The sequence below is a fragment of the Echiichthys vipera genome, assembly GCF_963691815.1.
Source record: "Echiichthys vipera genome assembly, chromosome: 2".
Taxonomy (NCBI): Eukaryota; Metazoa; Chordata; class Actinopteri; order Perciformes; family Trachinidae; genus Echiichthys; species Echiichthys vipera.
Window position 1 is genome coordinate 5,831,635 of NC_139827.1, and position 20,932 is coordinate 5,852,566.

The 20,932-nt window shown below is 44.3% G+C and overlaps 1 protein-coding gene across 1 annotated transcript in view; it reads right to left on the reverse strand.

Annotated features, from left to right (window-relative positions):
- Nucleotides 1–3,618: 3,618 nt before the first annotated feature.
- The window catches only part of LOC310962494 (zinc finger protein GLIS2-like), a 33,639-nt gene continuing 16,325 nt past the window's right edge, over nucleotides 3,619–20,932 (reverse strand). Inside the window, exons 2-7 of the mRNA XM_083934972.1 lie at nucleotides 17,179–17,368; nucleotides 16,252–16,445; nucleotides 14,576–14,761; nucleotides 12,807–12,940; nucleotides 12,123–12,241; nucleotides 3,619–7,350 (exon numbers count right to left, since the gene is read on the reverse strand). Coding sequence (XP_083791098.1) covers nucleotides 6,677–7,350; nucleotides 12,123–12,241; nucleotides 12,807–12,940; nucleotides 14,576–14,761; nucleotides 16,252–16,445; nucleotides 17,179–17,344 — 1,473 coding nt within the window. The 5' untranslated portion in view covers nucleotides 17,345–17,368 and the 3' untranslated portion in view covers nucleotides 3,619–6,676. The remainder of the gene's footprint in view (nucleotides 7,351–12,122; nucleotides 12,242–12,806; nucleotides 12,941–14,575; nucleotides 14,762–16,251; nucleotides 16,446–17,178; nucleotides 17,369–20,932) is intronic.

The following is a 20,932-nucleotide window of genomic DNA, read 5'->3' on the forward strand; positions in this document are numbered from 1 at the left end:
CGGATTTCGGCGAACCGCTTGTCCGGCATTACTGTGGTGGCTTCTCCCTCCGGTATGCGTGCACTTGAATGGTAGCTGTCATTATAAGTGTAACTTTGTACCGCACAGCCTCAGACAGAAGCACTCTTCATGAGGTAAAGGTTTGTGAAGATCACATTCACTTTTTTTTCCAAAGGTGAGGTTTCCCATTGGTGTCGGAGCAGCCGAGAATTGGACAGGTTCTTCCCGACTTCCTAGACGTCATTGTCAAAAGTTATGCTGCATAAAAAAATACAGGTAAAAGTAGGAAACGTACACTTCTAATGACATCTCCCATTAAATTACGCGAAGGAGACGCCATTGCGACAATGGTGGCTTGTTCACTTCCGGTACTTCGCCGGATTTGTCTATTGGCAGAGGCCTTAACAGTGTACATATTTAAATAAATTTCAACCAATGTGAAGTCACTATCTAGTGCTAAATGAGGTCACACACTAGTCGATGAGCCTATTGGTTTTTCAGGAGTGACATTCCTGGGGGAAATCACGGGTGGCGCACACTTGGGGAGGCATTTTTCATCACCGAGCATTGTATGGTTGGTTCGCCAGGGAGGGTAGTGGCTGCTAATGACACAGACAGGCTCTTTAACTCATGTGAAACAGCGCATCATTTTCTGGGCTCTGGCAACTCTGTTTGGATCTCTGGGATGCAAGAGCCATTTACGCACCTGCAATTTCAGCTTATCACCAAAGCTGCCTCCAAAGAGAACAAAATAGAGATCTTCAAAATTGTAATAAGTGTCGAGAGTTGCACTACTGTGCTCTAGGCTCTGATGTCAGTGCCAAAGCATAACATAGTAATACATTAACACAAAATAAAATAGTCATATCAAAAATACCGATCCCCGACGACTTTGTCTTTGTTAATAACGGCTAGCGTTGTATTTGGCGACTCTGTTCTGTCATTCTGCAGTTTCTTTCCCCAATGATTAGCAGCAGCTGTGGAGCTTCTCCCCCCGTCACGATCACTCACACTCACAGGCGGTCACACTTCACAGTAGCCTGGCACAGCAGCTCCAGCTGGGCCAAGGCCGTTTAAGCAGCCTAGCTCTGCTGCCATTGAGAGGACACTGGTCAAGAACCTGGAAAAGATGCCTAGTTGGTCACGGATCATTTTATTGAAAAGGAACAAAGGGTAGAATATACATATAAATAAACAAACACATTTATGATGTAGGCCGGAAAAAAGAGCTTTTCCTCCTTGAAGGACCAGCAGCCGCCACTGAGGTGCACCCACCTTGATTTCACCTTTGTGGCCAAGTTCTCTCGTAAGCACAGAAACAAGCTCCTGGCCAAAGTTGATGTTTAACCAGCTGTTCACAAATGATCTAACACAATCTGAAATCTTGAATACAGTTCTGATAAACATGGAAAAATGTCATCTCATGAATCCCATCATCATTATTGAGTAACTCTCCGCCGTCGTGGGGGGGAAACCCGCACAGTTGTCCCCGGGCCCTGGAGGTGGGAGGGGCCCAAGCAGACTGTCGGGGGGAGGGGGGGGGGAGTTGTTTTGTATTTTTTATCCAAAGGTCTGCTTGGGCCCCTCCCACCTCCAGGGTGCTTACCATTACTAAAAAAGAGAAAGTAAAACACGTTAGGTCCAATTGTAGCAATGTCCGTTGTACCAATGTCAGAGAGGAGAAGGGAGCCAGGCTGCAGATGCAGATAGCGCTGCTGTTGAGGCGGGCTGCGTTGGACGGATAGAGAACGTGTCAGAGCAGGTGGATAGAGAGAGACAGAGAGGAGAGAGTCAGTCTGCGGGTGAGAGCGGAGCAGGAGAGGCGAGCTGTGCTGGGGAGAGTCAGAGAAAGAAAAGAAAGAAGAAGAAGAAGTTAAGTTAAGTTATGTTCATCGGAGCTGAACTGTGCCCTCACAGCATAGGGCCTAATGAAAGCCACGTAAATAACAGTGTTATGAAGAATGAAGAATACATGTTCACTCAGGATTAGGAATGATAGCAGTTTCAGTGTGTTGCTGTATTTATCGGGTCATCACTCACTAATAATGGACTATGGGGGGGGGGGGGGGGGGGGCTCGCCTCAACCACCACCAATGTGTAACACCCACCTCGTCTATGGGGGAATTGATTCCAGGATGCTGTTGAGCTTCAAGCTGAAACTTGCCACATTTAATTAAGAGGGACCAACACTTTTTTAGCAAAACATCTCTATGACAACGTCTTGGTCATGCGCATTAGTGCGCGCCTCAGCACCTCCTCTTGCACGTGGAGGGGCACTATAAGGCAAATCTTGTCCCGGATACAGGGAAGACACACGGCGGGCCTGGCTGTAACTAATCATGCAGTTGTCCCTACTAAGAAATACTAAGAAATGTGTCTGCGTATAGTCTGTTGGCAGTATTTTACCACTGTAACCTGGTGTTCTCTTTATTTATTCTAATGGGAATGGTAGCCTACTCTCCGTGTGACCTATGAATCACTTTTACAGGGTGGATGCATTGTTCAAATAAAACATATGAGCTTTAAATGACAACCGAAAAAACACCTCATTCGATCCCTTGCATAGTATTGCGATAAATCACCGACTCATCGCGATGACTGAGTGATGAGTAATCATGACCCACAGTGACTCTTAGATTTCTGTGGTTTTATGTTTTTAAATAATGGTCATTTACTTTCCTTGTGCATTTTAAAGAATCATCCGCGGGAAAGTGTAAGATGGTTAATTCAAATACTGTGTAATCATGTCTGTGGTTCTGGCTTTGCTGCACATTTGTTAAATAGCTCAGTATCACCGCTCTCATCGGCCTCAGGTCCAGCTGCGGAGGGCAGAAGTTTCCAGCACAAAAGCTCTGATAAACCTGCTGAACACTTCCCTTTCTCCTCAAGTATGAGAAGTAAACATGTTCACTGTAATGTGTGGCTACTCTTCCACTGTGCAGTCAGACCCAATTTCAACGTTTTGGTCTGCGGCATTGATTGAACACCCCTTCCAGACTAAATGTGTATTAGGTGGCGCTGAGGGAGATCGATAAAGCCTCATCTTATCACCTTATGTTATCTTATATTAATGAATGAATGAGGGACTTATTATAAGGGAATATATTCTAAATACCCCCCCCCCCCCTCAATAATTGATATACCACACACAAGATACTTTGAATTCCTTGCGGGTGAAAAAATATTATTTCACTCCCAGGACTACAATAAATCTAAACCCATTTCAATGTTGGACATTTCCTTGCTATCGATACGTTTTCTCAAATTCAGACGCATCTAGGTCGAATGTAATGTCCCTTTGTAAACAGTAGTGAGGAAAAAGAGGGGTGTTTTTCAGTTCTGAGGGATGAAAAGGCTCTAACCAAAACCTAATACAGCTTTATTTTTACTTTACTACTACTTACTGTGCACCACTCAGCTGCATTAAGACGTGCAAAACACGAATTATCACATGGAGCCTGGCTGCTGAGCTCGCCGCCTGTGATAGCAAATGCAAATTAAATGAAAAAATTGTAATTGTAAAGTAGAATTTCTCACACATACAGTACACACACAGAAACACACGTACTGATATCAAAACACAGTCAAATAATGTTTTTTTGGCGTGTGTTTATTGACATTGAGTCATTGTCATGATCGTGACAATGTGACGTCCTTGAAAAGTGTTGCAGTGGCCCCGATGTGCAAATCACATCTGTTGTCAAGTCATTCGATTTCAGTTTTCTAAAATGTAATGAAAAGTACATTTATACACTTTACATTCGTGTAAATATTCTCCATATATTGCGTGATATATTTTGGATGAAACACAAGGCACTTGGACACCTTTGAAATACTGAACAGGAATAATCAATGTGCAAACAAGAATACAGGATAAATCAACACGGATACTGGCCACAAGTGGCCATTGTCATACCCCCCCACCCTCCCCCTCCCCTTGTACCTTAAAGCAAACGTGTACTTCGTATTGCCTCATACACATCTTTGTCTACCTTGTTCCTATTTGAACGCTTTCCTCAGTCGGTCTCGGATAAAGGCAGGGCAGATCCGGTCCAGATCGTTGTCTTGGAATGATTAATAGAGTAAGGTATGAGCTTAAAAAACTGCAAGCCAAGGAGTTAACCTCCAACCTACATTCAGTTGCGTCAACACAGTTTATTTCCTTCGTCTTGCGACTCGTAAAAATGACATGGTCAAACAGATATCGTTGTGTTTATTCACGCATCGTGGTGTCGTAATTGTAATTGTCAAGGTCTCTCCGTGTTAAAACAAAACCCCAGAGCAGCTGACAGCCACGCTGGGATCCTTTTACGAGGAAATCAGTGAGATTAGAGCGTCTGGGAGGCTGCACTTCCTCCGGCGGGGGTGATTTACTTTGTTTGCTGTGGAGTTGAAAATGACGCAGGTAGAGAGTTGACTCCGGCGCGCGTGTTGCTCGTGAAGGCTAACCGCCAGTGCGAGATCAAATCCACAGAAACATTCTTTAAAAGACAAGACTGTGAGTTGGATAGCACATTTTAAATCGATTTTGTCACCAGACTACCACGTAAAAACACACCTTTGACACGTAAATATTTTGTAAACAGTCGTGTAAAATTAACCTCGAACGTGTTTTGAATGTCAGTCGTTTCATGCGAGCCCATGTTGAATTTTTCCAACGATTGGTTTCATTTTAAATCTATAAATTGTACAAACTCTTGACTACGGTGAATATAGATGGAGGTAACATTATTGAAGTCCACGACACGTATTCATTAATGTTATTAAATTATTGTGTATGGACCGTGTTTCTCTTTGCTCCCCACAATCCTGCTTTCCTCGTAGTTATGCGTTAGTGAAATAGGTCTGCAGTCAGTGAGGGTTGTCGGACATAACAAAAAACTACAAAATGGTTAGTGCATCTGCTTTTTCATGACCTGCTTTAGTGGATCTAAAACAGGCGATTGTCCACTGTAAACTGTTTTTTGACCGTGAAGTCAAGGTGTAGACCAGGGGTGTCAAACTGATCCAGTAAAGGGTCGTGTGGCTGCAGGTTTTAGTCCAACCAATCAAAAACACACACTGTCTTCACACAAATCAACTGAGTGAAGACAGTTCAGGTGATTGAATGAGTCGAGTCAGGTGTGTTCTTGCTTGGTTGGAATGAAAACCTGCAGCCACACGGCCCTTTACTGGATCAGTTTGACACCCCTGGTGTAGATGAACAGGAAGTGATGTGGAATCAAGGTCAGTTCACCTAAATCGTTTTCTCATGTATGTGGTATCAAGCCATATAGAAAGGTGGAGTTGTAGTAGTGTCCCGAGTTTTTGAAATATCCACCTCCAAAACATTTGATATACACAGAATTTGATTTGCAGGGTTCATAAGATTGCAACAAGACATTTCAATGTAGGCAAATATGTTCAGCTTTTCAACCATCTCAGTTTAGAAGGTGAGCATTTTAACTAAACACAAAGAATCGCTGAGGTTGATGTGATTTAGTTGCAGCTACGTGGTAATTTGCCAAAGTGTTGGACAAATTTAACTGTTGACCCAATGATGGCGCTTAACGAAAAGTCAAAGGATCGCAAAGGTCGGCAGGTTTCCTCTGGGGACCGTGAACGTCCGTGCAACATTTCATGTCGATCCATCAAACAGTTGTTGAAATACTTCAGTCTGTGAAGAGGTTTCAATTTCCCCTAACCAATCACAAGACGTCTCCGGTCTGAGCCGGCTAACTAACGTTTTAGCGCTAAGCTAACTTGAATGGGGGTAAAATAATTCACTTTCCAAAATAAAGGGTCATTTCACGTCAGGGTTGTGACGCTCTAAACTATTTTCCCACCGTTTTACAGCTTTCTCATTGGCTTGCATGGGAAAAGAGACGTCTGTAAACCCATGGATGCGTTTTTTTGAGCATCACATTTCCCATTAAAAAGAGTTGAGAATTTGATCTATTTGGTCAAAACATTTAAACATTAAAACAAGTATTGAAGGGCCGCATGATTAAATCATTAATCCCCATTCAAGTAAGCCGTAACGATAAACTGTAACGTCTCTAGCGCGCTTGCTCTATGAGCCACACAACGCGGAGGCAGAGCAGAAAGAGTGCCGATCATCTGGGTGTTTTTAGACACAGCAGTTGAACTTTTTCGGCTTCGTGTGCCACTGAGCAACTTTAACAGGAATGATCGGGGCTCAACCTCCGATGTCGAATCTGACGAATGAGTCACCTCTGTGGACTGGGCGGATTCTAAGGACTGGACCCAGACAACAGAGATCTGATAACATGTCAGCAAATGAAAATGGATCTGCATGACCTGATGACATGATACCATTAGCAGTACTTTGTTATTTGGGTGAACTGACCCTGTAAGAGTAAGACTTTTGCAACCCAACGTTCTCAGGTCTTGTTTAGGCTTCGTACAGTCAACACAAAGACTTTTGTCCTTTTCAGTCTTTCTGTCTATCTTTAGTTGTTTCTGGGCTGGAATGGCTGAAGTGCTTTTTATGGCTCCGCAGGTGACAGCTACCTTTGATCCCTCCAACACACACACACACACACACACACACACACTCTCACAATAATCATGCATGTATGCCTGTGGACACATACACCCAGACGTACATGCGTGCAAACATTGGCGCAGAAACAAACACACACTCCCTGGTTCTATGCATGGCTGTGTGCACATCCTAGCTGACAACAGCTGGTTTGAGGAGGAGTGCCCTCGGGGGAACAACCACCCAGGACAAAGGGTCACTTCGTCTGTGTCCCACCCCTGCAGACAGGTTCAACACCTCCCCCTCATCTCCTTCCTCCTCTTCCTCTTCCACTTCCGTCGCCTTTTCTGGCATCCGTCCCAGACCTCCGAGAGCTCCCAGCCCCAACATTGATGCAGCTGAGAGTCCGAAGTGTAACAGAGGAGAGTCCGAGAGGCAGAGGGGCCCCATTCCGCTTCCTCCACCCAGGGAGAAGAGTGGTGCCCCGTGGTGGCCCAGGGCTCTGGCGTGGCAGAAAGCAGACAGAGGCAAAGAGGTCTCTAGGCCCCCAAGAAGGGCTGCAGCAACCCCAGGGATGATGATGTGGGCCCCACCTATAGCGGGCAGTTCAGCGGCACTCTGGTGCCCGGGGAGGCCCAGCCCTGCCCCGACCCTGCTCGGAGCGCCTTGCTCCTGGGCCACAAAGTGCCCGTGGGCCTTGATGTGCTTGCGTAGCGAGCTGGGATCTGTGTAGCGCTTCAGGCAGCCTGTCATCTTGCAGTAGTAAGGCTTGTCGACATAGTGGGTGCGGGTGTGTTTGAAGCGGTCGCTGGAGTTGGAGTAACGTTTGCTGCAGCCTTCATAAGGGCAAATGTAGGGTTTTTCTCCTAGAGCATAAAAAAAGGGAGAGAGTAAATTACTTGGATGTAACGCAAAATACAATGCAAATACATTAATATAAATGCAGGCACAAGAGTCTATAAAGCAATATTTAGTTTTGTTGTTATAGCCGGGGCTACATGGTGGTGTAGTGGTTAGCACTGTCGCCTGCGAGGTTACAGGTTCGTATTGGCCTGGGCCTTTCTGTGTGGAGCTTGCATGTTCTCCCCGTGTCTGCGTGGGTTTTCTCCGGGTTCTCCGGCTTCCTCCCACAGTCCAAAGACGTGCAGGTGTTCGGTTCATTGATGACTCTAAAAATTGCCCTTAGGTGTGAATGGTTGTCTGTCTCTGTTCGTCTCTATGTGTCCTGTGATAGACTGGCGTCCTGTCCAGGGTGTACCCCGCCTCACGCCCGATGTCAGCTGGAATCGGCTCCAGCCCCCCCGCGACCCCGACCCCGGAATAAGCGGTTGAAGATGAATGAATGAATGAATGAATGAATGTTATAGCCGGGCATCATGAGAAATGAGAAATGATAAAAATGGTTGTGATTGGCCGGGAAATCTGTCAGTATGGGAGAGGGGCACGACCTAAACAAGCTTATGTTTCATTTGTTCTGGCAGATTCATCCGCACTAATGTCGTCATAAAACACTATGAAATTGTTGTGTGCGTGAATGCTTTGTTACTGTAATTGAGCTCTGTTCACACTGTGGTCAATAGCTCTGTTTGTTTTTCTTTTACTGAGACAAAGCGGATCTTACTAAAGTGTAACTATCAGTTTGTCAGTTTAAACCTTTATCATTGAGTTAGTTACTGATTCCTGAAGATGTGTCCTGTATCATTTATATACAGGGACAGCAATTTGGTATCGCACATCCAGAAAGTGAGTAAGATTTCTATTCTTTATGTTTTTAAACGGTCAAAATCGGTCGAGCAGAGGCTGAGAAGTGTTAGTGCCCATTGTGGGTCAGGCTCCTTTATCAACAACTGTGTGTGAAAAGTATATTTGCCTAAGCGTCTTCATGCATGGGTGTGGAAAGACTCTTATCAGGATCTTTGAATTGCATCAAGACTAGCAGATCCTGTTCAAGTTGCGACACAAGCCTCATTTAAGTCATTCTTATACAAACTGAATACACATACTGAACACGAAGAGTCAGAGAGTCCTGTTTTTTTCGGACACTATCTTCTGTTAATAACCTTTCCGTTGGTATCCAATGACACTCCCCGAAGGCTTGACATATGCTGTGACGTAAATAATCACCCAGTTCTGCTTTTCATTCTCTCTTTTTTCAAAGGAGACAAAACCAGCTCTAATTTCTCTGCTGTTGGTGAGAATCCCCCTACTCCACCCATGCAGGATGAAACCTCTTCTTCTGTGTGTTTGGTTTTAAAGCAGACGGTATCTGACTGACAGGGAGTGATTTAAAGCCATTTAAAGCTGAATCCTATTGAAAGATAATTATTATTAGTATTATTAAATAGGAAGTCAATATGGCAGAGATGGCCACTAATCACTTTTTGCAAGTCCGAGGCTAAAGTCCTCGAGGGAAGCATCGATCCTAGCCTTCTTACAGGCTAGAAGAAGAAGAAGAAGAATTCCTTTATTAGTCCCAACGGGGAAATTAAATTTTTTTTCACTCTATTATTGTTATTCATGTTACACAGGCCGGGCTACACGGTGGTGTATTGATTAGCCTTGTGAAGGTTCCAGGTTCGCATCCCAACTGGGGCCCTTCTGTGTGGAGTTTGCATGTTCTCCCCGTGTCTGCGTGGGTTTTCTCCGGGTTCTCCGGTTTCCTCCCACAGTCCAAAGACGTGCAGGTGTTCGGTTCATTGATGACTCTAAAATCACCCGTAGGTGTGAATGGTTGTCTGTCTCTGTTTGTCTCTATGTGCCCTGTGATAGACTGGCGTCCTGTCACGGGTGTACCCCGACAGGGACAAGCTGTTGAAGATGAATGAATGTTGCACAGGCCCGAAACACATGCACAGACAGGACCTATATACATGCAATTGATGGAGAGATGTCAGAGCGAGGGGGCTGTTAGTGACCGGCGCCCTGAGCAGTTAGGGGTTCGGTTCCTTGCTCAACAGCACCTTGGCAGTGCCCAGGGGATGAGCTGGCACCTCTCCAGCCACCAGTCCACGCTCCATTCATGGTCCACACAGGGACTCGAACTGGCGACCTGTCAGATCTGTTTTTTTTAAAGGGTCTTTCAGACCGGTTCCGAGACAAGTCACCTATGGACTGAGCTACTGCCGCCTCGGTAGACACTCAACCCGGTCCAAACATTGTTTTTTTTTTTTTGTGGTGTTTGTCACAGTTTAATATACACAAACTTCTGAAACTGTGGCTTTCTGTAGACACTAAATTTGTCTGAAAGACCCTTTAAAAAAAAACAGATCTGACAGGTTCACCAGAGCAGGATACCTCCCTGTTTAGCCTATAGTGATGACATTTAACAGCAACTTAAACAAGACACCACTGTCTCTGAAGAACACCTTTAACTGCTCCCAACACTAGCAGACATTTACAAAACAACCCTAAAGCTACGGTTAGGGTTGGAGCCATTATAGGTTAATGAGAACAGGATACACACACACATGCACACACACACGGACGTATATACAGTATGTATGTGAGAACTAGTGGTGATAACACTAATAACTTTTTGCAATAAACTAGACTACAGCCCATTTCACACATACACCACAAAACTGAAATGATCTAGACATTACCCAGGGTGGCTGTATGTGAGAACGTAAATGTCTGATTCATTCGGAGCGGGCACCAAACAGAGTTTATCCTCCCAAAGACCAGGTAATCTCAGAGTGGGCTTATGTGGGAATAAACCTAAACCAAACAGAGGATTTCCAATAAATGTGAACATATCTTACACACACAGTCTACGGCCTTTCTTCTCCTGACACTGTCTGAGGCTTATATGTAAAATGCCTTAACAGACTTTGGTTGGTCTGAAACACAGCCATCATGCTAACATGCTAATGTTTAAAGGTTGCAAGTTAGATGCTCTTAGTTTAGCGTTAACATTTACGAGTAGGGCTGACCGAAATGTCGATTTCGTATTCGGTGTTGGACGAAAATGAACTTTGACCTGACTCAATGGACGAAAGGTTGGATGATCAAAGTGAAAACAATTCATCACCGGGCCACCGTGAATGGCTGAACCGAATGTCTTTGTAACCCATCCAATAGTTGTGGGGATATTTCAGCGTGGGCCGAAGAGGGTGGACGGACCAACAGACAGGCCGACGTTGCCACGCATTGAACCATTCAGATAGTGTGGTTAAAAAAGCAGCGGTTCATTTGTGGAACTGAAAACTCCTACAACACTTCGACTCACCACAGAACAGTAATAACTTCAACTCCACGATCATAGGTTATTCTGCAGAGGACTTTAAACCGAATGTAGTAAAAGTGCTGAATCGAGTAAAAAGGTGATAAGCAGGAAGAGGGCAGGAAACTGTGAAGTGACCCCCTGGCAGCACCGGGGGGGAATTTAACACAAAACACAATATCCACTCAGCCTGCAGAATAGTCGGCTGTTCCCACTTCCAGGTTCAAGTCTCAGTCAAGACACGGCCTTTATTGTTACAGCAGCTTTCAGCGATGAGGCAATTCAAACTAAGTGCTCTACAAAAGACAGACGGGCATTATGTCTCATCTCTAACTGCTTATCCCGGGTTGGGTCGCATTGAGTAAATATGTAATGCATGTGTTTGACCTTAAAAAATAAAAGTTGTGTGTCGATGGAAGGCTGATGTACATTTAAAAGGGCAGTTTACCGACTTTACACCACTCGCCCTGTGGAAATATTTGTCTTGGGGCCTGAAACAAAGTAAATGTCAGGATATCTCTACCTCTTCTGCTTCAATTGAGACCATTTCTTTCTCTGTCCCTTAGAAGCCCCCGAGTTTGTGAAAGTGAAATAGTTATGGCTCAATCCTTTTGTCAAACAGAGCGGGTAAGAAATGAAGAGCTCTTTTCCAAAACCAGATAAAAGCCAAATTAAAAAAAAACGAGTTTGAGCCACTTTGCTGTGTACAGAACCTTTTCACTGCTTCATCAGTGTTTCTGCCAAATCTCTTTATTTCCTTGTTTAAAATGGTCTCAAGATGCAGTTCCTTTCCAAACCGCGACCAGCGCCAAACTTATTTTTAGCCTAAATGCGATACGTCCTCTGGACCAATCAGAATTCAGCGAGCGTTCTATGCGATCCAACATGGCGGCGCTCTGAAGCGGGAGAGTTCTTTGTTTCGTCCGTCCGTTCAACATGTTCAGACTGAACCATAAAAAACATTTTGACAAGATACATTAAATATTAACCAAATGTGTGGGTCTAGGTAAAAAATGTAATGGATTTATAGCGTTTTGGAAAAGATCTCCTCAAATACTACTCAAACATATTTAATAATCATTCATTCATCTTCAACCGCTTGTCCCTGTCGGGGTCGCGGGGGGCTGGAGCCGATCCCGGCTGACATCGGGCGTGAGGCATGAGACACCTGCACGTCTTTGGACTGTGGGAGGAAACCGGAGAACCCGGAGAAAACCCACGCAGACACGGGGAGAACATGCAAACTCCACACAGAAAGGCCAGGAACCCTCTCGCTGTAAGGCGACAGTGCAAACCACTACACCACCGTGTCGCCATATCTAATAATCTACACAGACAACAGGCAACTCTAAGAACATCTCACCAGCTTGAATGCATTTTGCCAGTGTAGTCTGTTTTCATTCATCATGAACTCACCTGTGTGTGAGCGGGTGTGTATCTTCAAGTTCTCCAGACGTGAGAAGCTCTTGTTACAGGTGGGACAATGGTGCGGCTTCTCATTGGTGTGTGTGCGGATGTGGATCAGCATCTTATACCTGTGAAACATCAAACACATTCTGTTCAAATAACGCACTTACACTACTTTGCTTATGAAATGTTCCTGCTGAACATGTGTGTTACCATACAAGGCTGCTGGAACTGCAATATCACATATACGGTGATGATGCAGTCCTGTCTACCTGAAGTCCGCTGCCTGGCTTAACACTGTGACTCATAAATCACAGGAACCAGGAAACTACTGTACATTTATTTTGCATTTCCATAGTTTGCATGCAGCCTGGGATGATTTACATGGGCTGGGTAAAAAACACGTTTGGTGTACGGTGGCCCTGAGAGCTCACAGCGCTGCAAGAAAGCATCTTCATCAATTTGACAACATGAGGAACCAAAAAGGGCTTTTGCTCAACACTGGAACGACAAACTCTCACCTGCAAAATCTGTAACCTCCTCTAAATCGTTTAAATGAAGCATTTATTTCATCACTTTTTTTAAACCTTATTAAATTTAACATCACACTGTGTGCATGAGTGTGTTTTCCTTTGCTGAGTTCAGTGTGTATACGGCAGGAGGAAGTTCCTTGAGGCCAGTATGAACATATACCTAGCATTGAAGCCCCTGCCGTTTCGAGCACAGCCCTCCCATTGGCAGCAGTACCCAGAGTCCTTTTCAGGCTTGACGTGGAAGTCGTTGATGTGATCCACCAAATCCTGCAGCGAGTCGAACAGCAGGTGGCACTGGAGGATAGAGAACAGGAGAGAGAGATTGAATTCAGGTGCTGCCGCAGCTTAAGTTGCTTAAATTCCACACGTCAAACATGTTTAATGTCACTTCACGTCCGACTTTTATGGGTTTTCTTTTGATTTTTCTGAGGTTCGATTCTGTTATGGCTGGAACTTTTCTGCTTTTCTCTCGACAGTTTAGTTTTAATCAAATCAAATGAATAACAGATTAGTCGTCATCACTTTAAGTTAGTTTCTTTTAAGTTTAAATGGTTTATTTCGAATATGTGAACAAACAAAATGATCATACATTAATGGGCAGTCATAAAGAAAAGGAAAAAAAACAGAGAGAAAAAACAAATGTACAATAACAAAGTTTAACAAAGTAAAAAATATATAAATTGTGTTTACATATCCGAACAGGAGTGGGAAGAAGTATAAACTTATTTTATTCCACCCCATCATTGAGTTTTATTACTAAAGATCACAAATGTACTGACCTGACTGTATGATTATGTGTTTTTTAATCTATTACAAACATGAGAATTTTTATCTTAAAGCACCTTTAATTAAGACCCTCGTTCAATGTTTCAGTTACTTTTTTTGTTCACTTAGTAATTTACATATTTGCAATTTATTTCAACTTTACTTACATATCATTCAATTACATAAGCATTTTGTACGAACGCATTGAGTCTTTGAAATTGGAGAATAAAACATAATATCACAAGTTCCCAGAGGCTGAGGCAACATAGAGTTTTAAAGGGTTTTTTATACAATAAACAATCCAAAACTCCCAAAGGTTACTCAGGTGTATCATTCAGGCACCATTATTTTTAAAGTTTTCATTCTCAATTTCTCTTTTTCTGTGACTGCCACTCATAATTACATTTTGTTCTTGGCGCCATCTAGTGGTCAAAGTAATAATTGCAGTACTTTCTCTCAGATATTCTTACTATAGAACAGGGGTGTCAGACTCCAATTCACAGTGGGCCAAATTTAAAAACTTGAACAAAGTTAAGGGCCAAAAAAAAAAAGGCTGCAAATGTGCATGTGTTCCCTTCTCTCCAGAAGTTTAACGTTGAACCTTTTCAGTGCAGGTCCTTGTTCTTGTCGTGGTCTTGTCCTGTTTTATTCTTTGGTTACAGCCACGGTGGCTCTGCACACGAGACAAACAGCTCTTTACCTTCAGACACAGATCATCTGCCTCCCACCGCTGCAGAAAGATCCTGTTCTCCATCTTTCTTTTGGTCGTTTTTGGGGAGGGGTGGATTAAATGTGTCTGCAGACACTGGTAGCATGGATGCTCATGATTGTCAACAGAAAAGTAGACGTGTATGTGCTTTATAGAACCTCATAGAACCTTGATATGATCTTGTGGGCCAGATTTGGCCCAGGGGCCTGAGTTTGACACCCCTGAAATTCAGAGCATGTGGTTGATGTGTTACTGTTATTGACTGATGAAGGTTGGACGCTCAACTGAGACTATTTATTGTATGTTGCATGAGATCATTGTAAATATCTGTGTGAATGGATGAATGTGTGAACACTGTGAACGCGCCTTGAGTAGTCAGAAGACTAGAAAGGCGCTATATAAGCACAAGTCCATTTACCATTTAGTGAAACAGGCCCAGATATAATTATATTCACCTTCATCCAACGGCAGGCCAGCTGACCATCCAATGAAGGCTCTGGAGATAGTTGCTTCTCTCTGTTCTGACCAATGAACATGGAGGAGGGGAAGCTGTATGCCCTCGGCGGGCTTCCTATTGGCAGATAAAACGGATAACCCTGCGGTGAAGCTCCGCCCTCCAGACCTCGATGACGAGCGGGCTCCTGAAAGAGAGGAGGATAGAGAGAAAGGTTACATCCAACGAGGAAGACAAACTTGTTTAAGCAGTGTACTGCTTGGCTGTATACCACCATCTTCGGTTGTGTATCTAGGGGGGGATCAAATCAAGGTGTATCTTTACAGATGCATCCGTACAATTTAATGGGAATTCATGCTGATCTGAAAAGTGACTTATTCCGGACGAAAAGCTGCTGACAACAGTTTGGTAGACTAAAGGTAGACTTGGTAGACTTCTTCTCACAGTCCACTTTTAATGACTTAGGTCGCACTCACGCTGTCCATCCGTACCGTGCCCAAACACGTTTTACGGGTAAAGTCTAGTTTGTTTGACCAGTGTGAGTGCAACCGTACCACGCCTAGCTGTGGCCACGGTCTGTTTGGGAGAGGTGGGCTTTTGTAAAGCACGTCTGCACATGTACGAGCACGAGCGTGCGCACGTGTTCGAGCACGAGGCCTACGGCGGCTCTGACGTTATTTTATGTACACCTGTTGGGACATAGAAAAAAGAAGGACGGACCATGCGCAGACAACAACAACAACAATGGCGGCGAAAGGTTCACGTCGGTGTGATGTGGAGGTGGAGTGTTTACTGCAGATTTGGTCGATGAAAAGATTCAAAAACAGTCGACAAGACGCACAAAAACTCAGAGGTCTATGGAAAGATTTGTAAACAAAGCCACGCATCGCGATGACGTCAATCAATGCGTGTGACGTGTTACGGCGTGATGACGTATGGGCAGCAAGGCGCAAACGGGCCTGGCCCGCGGGGGGAGAGGGAGGGGGCGACAAGTACCCTAAAGCCCGGGCACTGTACAGACGGACAGTGTGAGTGCGCCCTTAGACCATTTAAAATCAGTGCTTTCTGAGGAGAGATGAATCTGGGCCATGTGCGGAGATTGGACGCTCTAATAAAGAAGCGGTGTGTTTCATGTTTTACCACTCAAGCGCTGCTAGAATTGGATTACGGCAGAGTCACTGGGCGACTGTGTGCTGTGTGCAGACACTGCACCAGCAAATTAGATTCACTCCCAGGGTCCCAATTCAATTCAATTCTGTTAAAGAAGAGTGGAGCACATTCAGCCCCAATCAGAGGGCTGGATTATTCCGAGGAGACTGTGGTCATGCCTGTTAACTGCTGACATGCAGACACACACACACACCTTCACACTTGAAGTGAGGTTCGGCTCACTGTTTAACCCTGTGGCTGCATCTTTACACTTTAATCTGGACTTTTGTTCAATGAAACAGTGCTTTTATATTTACTTTTATATATATACATCAATTCAATTTTATTTACAGTGCCAAATCATAACAAAAGTTACCTCAAGACACTTTACATATAGAGTAGGTCTAGACCACACTCTATATGCAACGCTCAAATGTTAATATCTACCCATCTTCATTTCATTATCATTGTTTTTGAGCTGTATTTCTATTTTTGCGTATGCATATTGTGAGCAACGTCAGTACTCACCCGTGAGAAGAGATGCGGCTGAGGGCTGCTGCTGCTGTGAGGGGACTCCAGGGGTGAGGAAGGGAACGGGGAGGAGGGGGAGGAAGGAGACGGGGAGAGGGAGGAGGCATGGCGGGAGGATGGTGACAGGCTGAGGTCCATGGCTGGAGGACTGAAGCAGGACCCGGGTCGTTCATGGGGGGAAGACTGGGACTCTAGATTGGAGATTGAATGGGATGATATTACATTTGCCCCACTGAAGTAAAAAAATAGGTGCAGCATGACTAAAAGTAGACTATTGGAGAGTCTTTGGGTTTGAGTGACTTGTTTCCTGGTAGACAAGAAGAGAGTGGGCGGGGCCTCTTACATGTTTGTGCCCATTGTCTCATAATCTGTCCATGGAGAAACCAGACAATTGGGTGAAAAACTTGGTCAAGTCTACATCATTCTAGTCTAATCTTGCTGTTGGGAATCTCAAACGTTCTTGAAGGACCGATGGAGTCCTTGAGCCTCCATTTGGGAAGATTTAGCAACTCAGAACCAAAGAGGACACGCAAATATGAGGGAAAATGTCATTAATAAACAAGTATAAAGAGCAGACGATAACAGTCATCAATTCTGCACTTTATTGGGCTGTAACGTATGACGTTATACGACCCTTCCTGACTGTCACAGGGGCCATGTTGTGGTTATCTTTGTGGTGACTTTGTCAGTGTCACACTCTTCTTGTTAAGAGCCACACTGACAAATCTGGGGACAATGTACGTCTATTTGAGGACAGCTGCCATTCATTACAATATTAAGTTAGTGGGAAAGTGAGAACACAGAATCTACTTACTGTTCAATTGCATTATCACAGTCTTAATCACTGCAACATGTGGCATCGGCAAAAGCATGAGGTGTGTGCGTGTGTGTGTGCATGCGTGAGTGTGTTGTGCTTCAGTTTACCTGGGGAGGAGGGTGGAGACGGAAAGGTTGTGCACAGCAGGCGTGGCCGTGTGGTGTTGAGAGGGGCGCAGATGGAGGAAGAATAAGCCCTCTTTCCTAACCGGACCGGACCATCTGCGCGTCCTGAGGGAAGCTTCAAGTCCAGCGGCTCGTCCAATGACAGCATGGCTGCTGGTCGCTCTGCCGTCAACTGTACAGAAATAACACCTACGTTCAGTTTGATGTTCACCGTATCACCAATGAAATGCGTTGATTAGTTTCTGTTTCGTAAGACATTTTGTTTTCCCATTTATGCACGATTTTATACGCATAAATCGACATTCATTCGTCTTTGATCCTCAACCATTGACATACTGTGGCCTTATAACGTTGATATGGAGAATGTGTTGCCTTCAACAGACAATAAGCAACATAAGTAATTCATTTGAGGTCACTATTCACTTTTTTCACTCTGTCTTTGGTCTCAGACGACGTAAGTTGAAGGATACCAGTCGAGTGATAGTTGTCTGTGGGTTATCACTCCAAATGGCACCTTTCATATTACATTTCTTTGAAACAGGAGTAAAACAAAGGTTGCTGATATTAAAAAATGTCTCTTTGAAGACTGACATGTAGGCCTGTCAACTTCCCAAATTGTTAATATACAAAAAATGTTAATTAAAACAAACTTTGTGCTTCAAAATATCTCATCATATGTTTTTTTAAGCCTATAGTGTTTAACCTAGAACATGCTTCGTTCCCCTTTTACTATTTTTAAAGCACACATCTAGTTATATGCAAAAAGCCCATGCTAAGCTAATGTTTGTTAACTTTGATAATTACACTAGTTGGTTATATACAGTGGAATATGATCAAATAAAACATATATTTAGGACAAAAGTTCTTAGTCACTTGGGATTTCTAGCTCCAAAAACCTCCAAAATTCACAAATATGACATTTAATCATTCAGCGATTCAATCTATTTTTATAGACTTTACATCTTGATTCACGTTTTTGCTCCATGCCTTCCATCACCTTCAGACGCTCCGTCTCTGACACAGATCCACAGGTGTGGTGTGAGTGATAACTGTGACAGGAAGTCCCTCCCTGCCCTCACAGCGAAGTGAGACCAGCGTGATCAACCAGTCAAAAAACATGCCTACATTAAGTGCAATCAGTGACTGTGTGAGGACACTGACTAACTTACAGCTGCATTTAAATCTTCTCTCTACAACAAATCTCTCTGTCTTCCTTTTGTAGACAGCTGGATCATTTGAGTTGTTTTGCTGTTCTGAAAAATCAATTTGTCTTTTGACTTGTTGTGAACTAATTCCAGCAACATGAGTCACAGCTACAGACCGATCATATTAAATCAGTGATGTGGCTGATGGACTAAATGAGCACAGGAAGTTGTAGTTGCAGTGTAGTTTCTGTGGTAAACGCAGCATAAGTGACTACAGGGACAGTTCGACACACACATTTAAAATGATCTTGCTACAGCAGGTAGGAACTCAAATGACCTTGAGGCAAGGGGGCACGGATAAGCAATTGTTAACCAACGCTGTTTGATGGTAATGTAATGGCAGTGTGCAGATGAGCGGTGTTTGGCTTCCATCCATGATCAGCACACAGAGCATCGGCGGTCCGCTGAGATCCATCGCTGCTACGCTCTTGAAGGGGAGCCAAACCGCCACCACCGTTCATCTGCACACACTGCCCACGTTGCCATGACACAGAGCTGGTTTAAAATCAGAAAAAATATCCTTTTAAACTCTGACTTATTTTGAATGTTTATGACGTTTTATCCATAATTTGTTCTACATGTCTTAAGCCATTGGCCTGCTGTCTGTCTTGGCCAGGAGACTCTTGAAAAGTATATATTTTATCTCAGTAGCCTTCTTTCCACTACTGCGCCAACAGCAGGTGAGGTCCTGTGAGCCAAGCCTAGTCGATTTTCAACTGACACTTCTGGTTTAAAATTGCGCCACGGTGAGGCCGTGTTGGGGCAGTTTCACGGTGAACATGACCCACCGTCTGCCCATGGGCCAAGCAGGTTCACCGTGGCCTGAGGAGGAGATGATAAGGCGAGCCATGTGCAACAGCTTTCTTATTAACGCTGAAGAACCCGAAGAAACCAAAAATGGATAGCAACCAACAGTAACGGTCAAACAAGTGCATGACGGCTCTGCTCACTATCTGCAGAGGAATAATAAATCAGCAGCGATTAAAAATGTGCAAACTACATGAAGGTAGACACGCATTAGAGCCATCACATTTATTCACATGGACATAGGGTTAAAAATAACACCGAATTACGTTAAATCACGTTAAATACAAGTATCAGCTGCGTAACAGTAGGCTTATATGTTAACGGAGAATTCCCGACAACCCCAGTGTGATATTTGGAGCGCCTCTGAGGTCTTGTCTTTCTTTCTGGACTATCTGTGGTTCATATCTATGCCATCAGAGAGACCGCCCCGACTGGGACACCACTGGGCCACCGGGGCTGGTTAGTAGCTCAGTCCATAGGTGACTTGGCTTGAAACTGTAGGGTCGATGGTTCAAGTCCCTGTGTGCACCATGAATGGAGCGTGGATTGGTGGCTGGAGAGGTGCCAGTCATCTCCTGGGCACTGCTGAGGTGCTTTTGGGCAAGGCACTGAACCCCCAACTGCTCGGGGCGCCGGTCACTGGCAGCCCCATCGCTCTAACATCTCTCCTTAATTGCATGTATATAGGTCCTGTCTGTGCATGTGTGTATTTCGGGCCTGTGTGTGTGTAACATGATTAATAATAAGAGTGAAAAAATTAAATTTCCCCGTTGCGGGATAAATAAAGTAATTCTACTTCTAGTTTTATTTATTTTGTTAGCTAAATAGTAAAAAGTAATTCACCTCAACACATCCTAATATTAGCCTAACTTTACCTGTGTTGTGGGTCGCTGGATGGCGTTAACTATATACAGGAGGTTGAGTCTGTTTGTGTGTCACGTTTACACGCTGGCTGCATGTTACGGGCTCGTTTGAGAGAAACACTGCGTGGCTCTTGGCTCGATAATCGAAAGGCAAATGTTTTTCGTTCTCCCAGCTGCCGACCCAAGGCCATCGATACCTGCTGGGTCCAAGACACGTCTCACTTATGAGGCGATAGTGGAAAGATGGCTAATGAGTCTTTACACTGGCGTTATAGGCCTGTTTAACTCCTGATATCATATTTAGCTGTTGTCCCGTCCTGGTCCACGTATTCTGAGGCATTCAGTTAATTCAAGAATGATAGCAGGGTCCAATTCTGTGTTGTGAGTTTTAGTTGGTGCTCAGTTCCTGATTGGAAAAAACCTCGGGGAAGCATTATGATGTGGGTTTGTTACTGCGATCCTCTACATTTCTGCGGTCGAGCTTCACTGAGGGGCTTAACAAGATTCTGCAGTAGTTTTCCACCCATCGTGGTTTCATACTCTGGGTGAAGCATGAGACAAAAAGCCACCCCGGTCCATGACTCAACTCGTAAGTTCTTGTTAGACCGAATGACTCAAGACCCAAATATCTGCTTCAAAGGAATTAAGTCTCACAGGAGGAAACCAAAGGGGGGGGGGGGGGGGGGGGGGGACTGTGCACTGAAGTGGACCAAACCTGCGAACAATTGCTTGACAGCTGCTGTGAAAGTTGACACAACACACACACACACTGAGACACTGCCTCTCACTCACGCTGTTACACAACATTCACACCTGGGAGCAGCCTGGAACTTCCTCCATCATCTGTTTGTTTTAAGATAA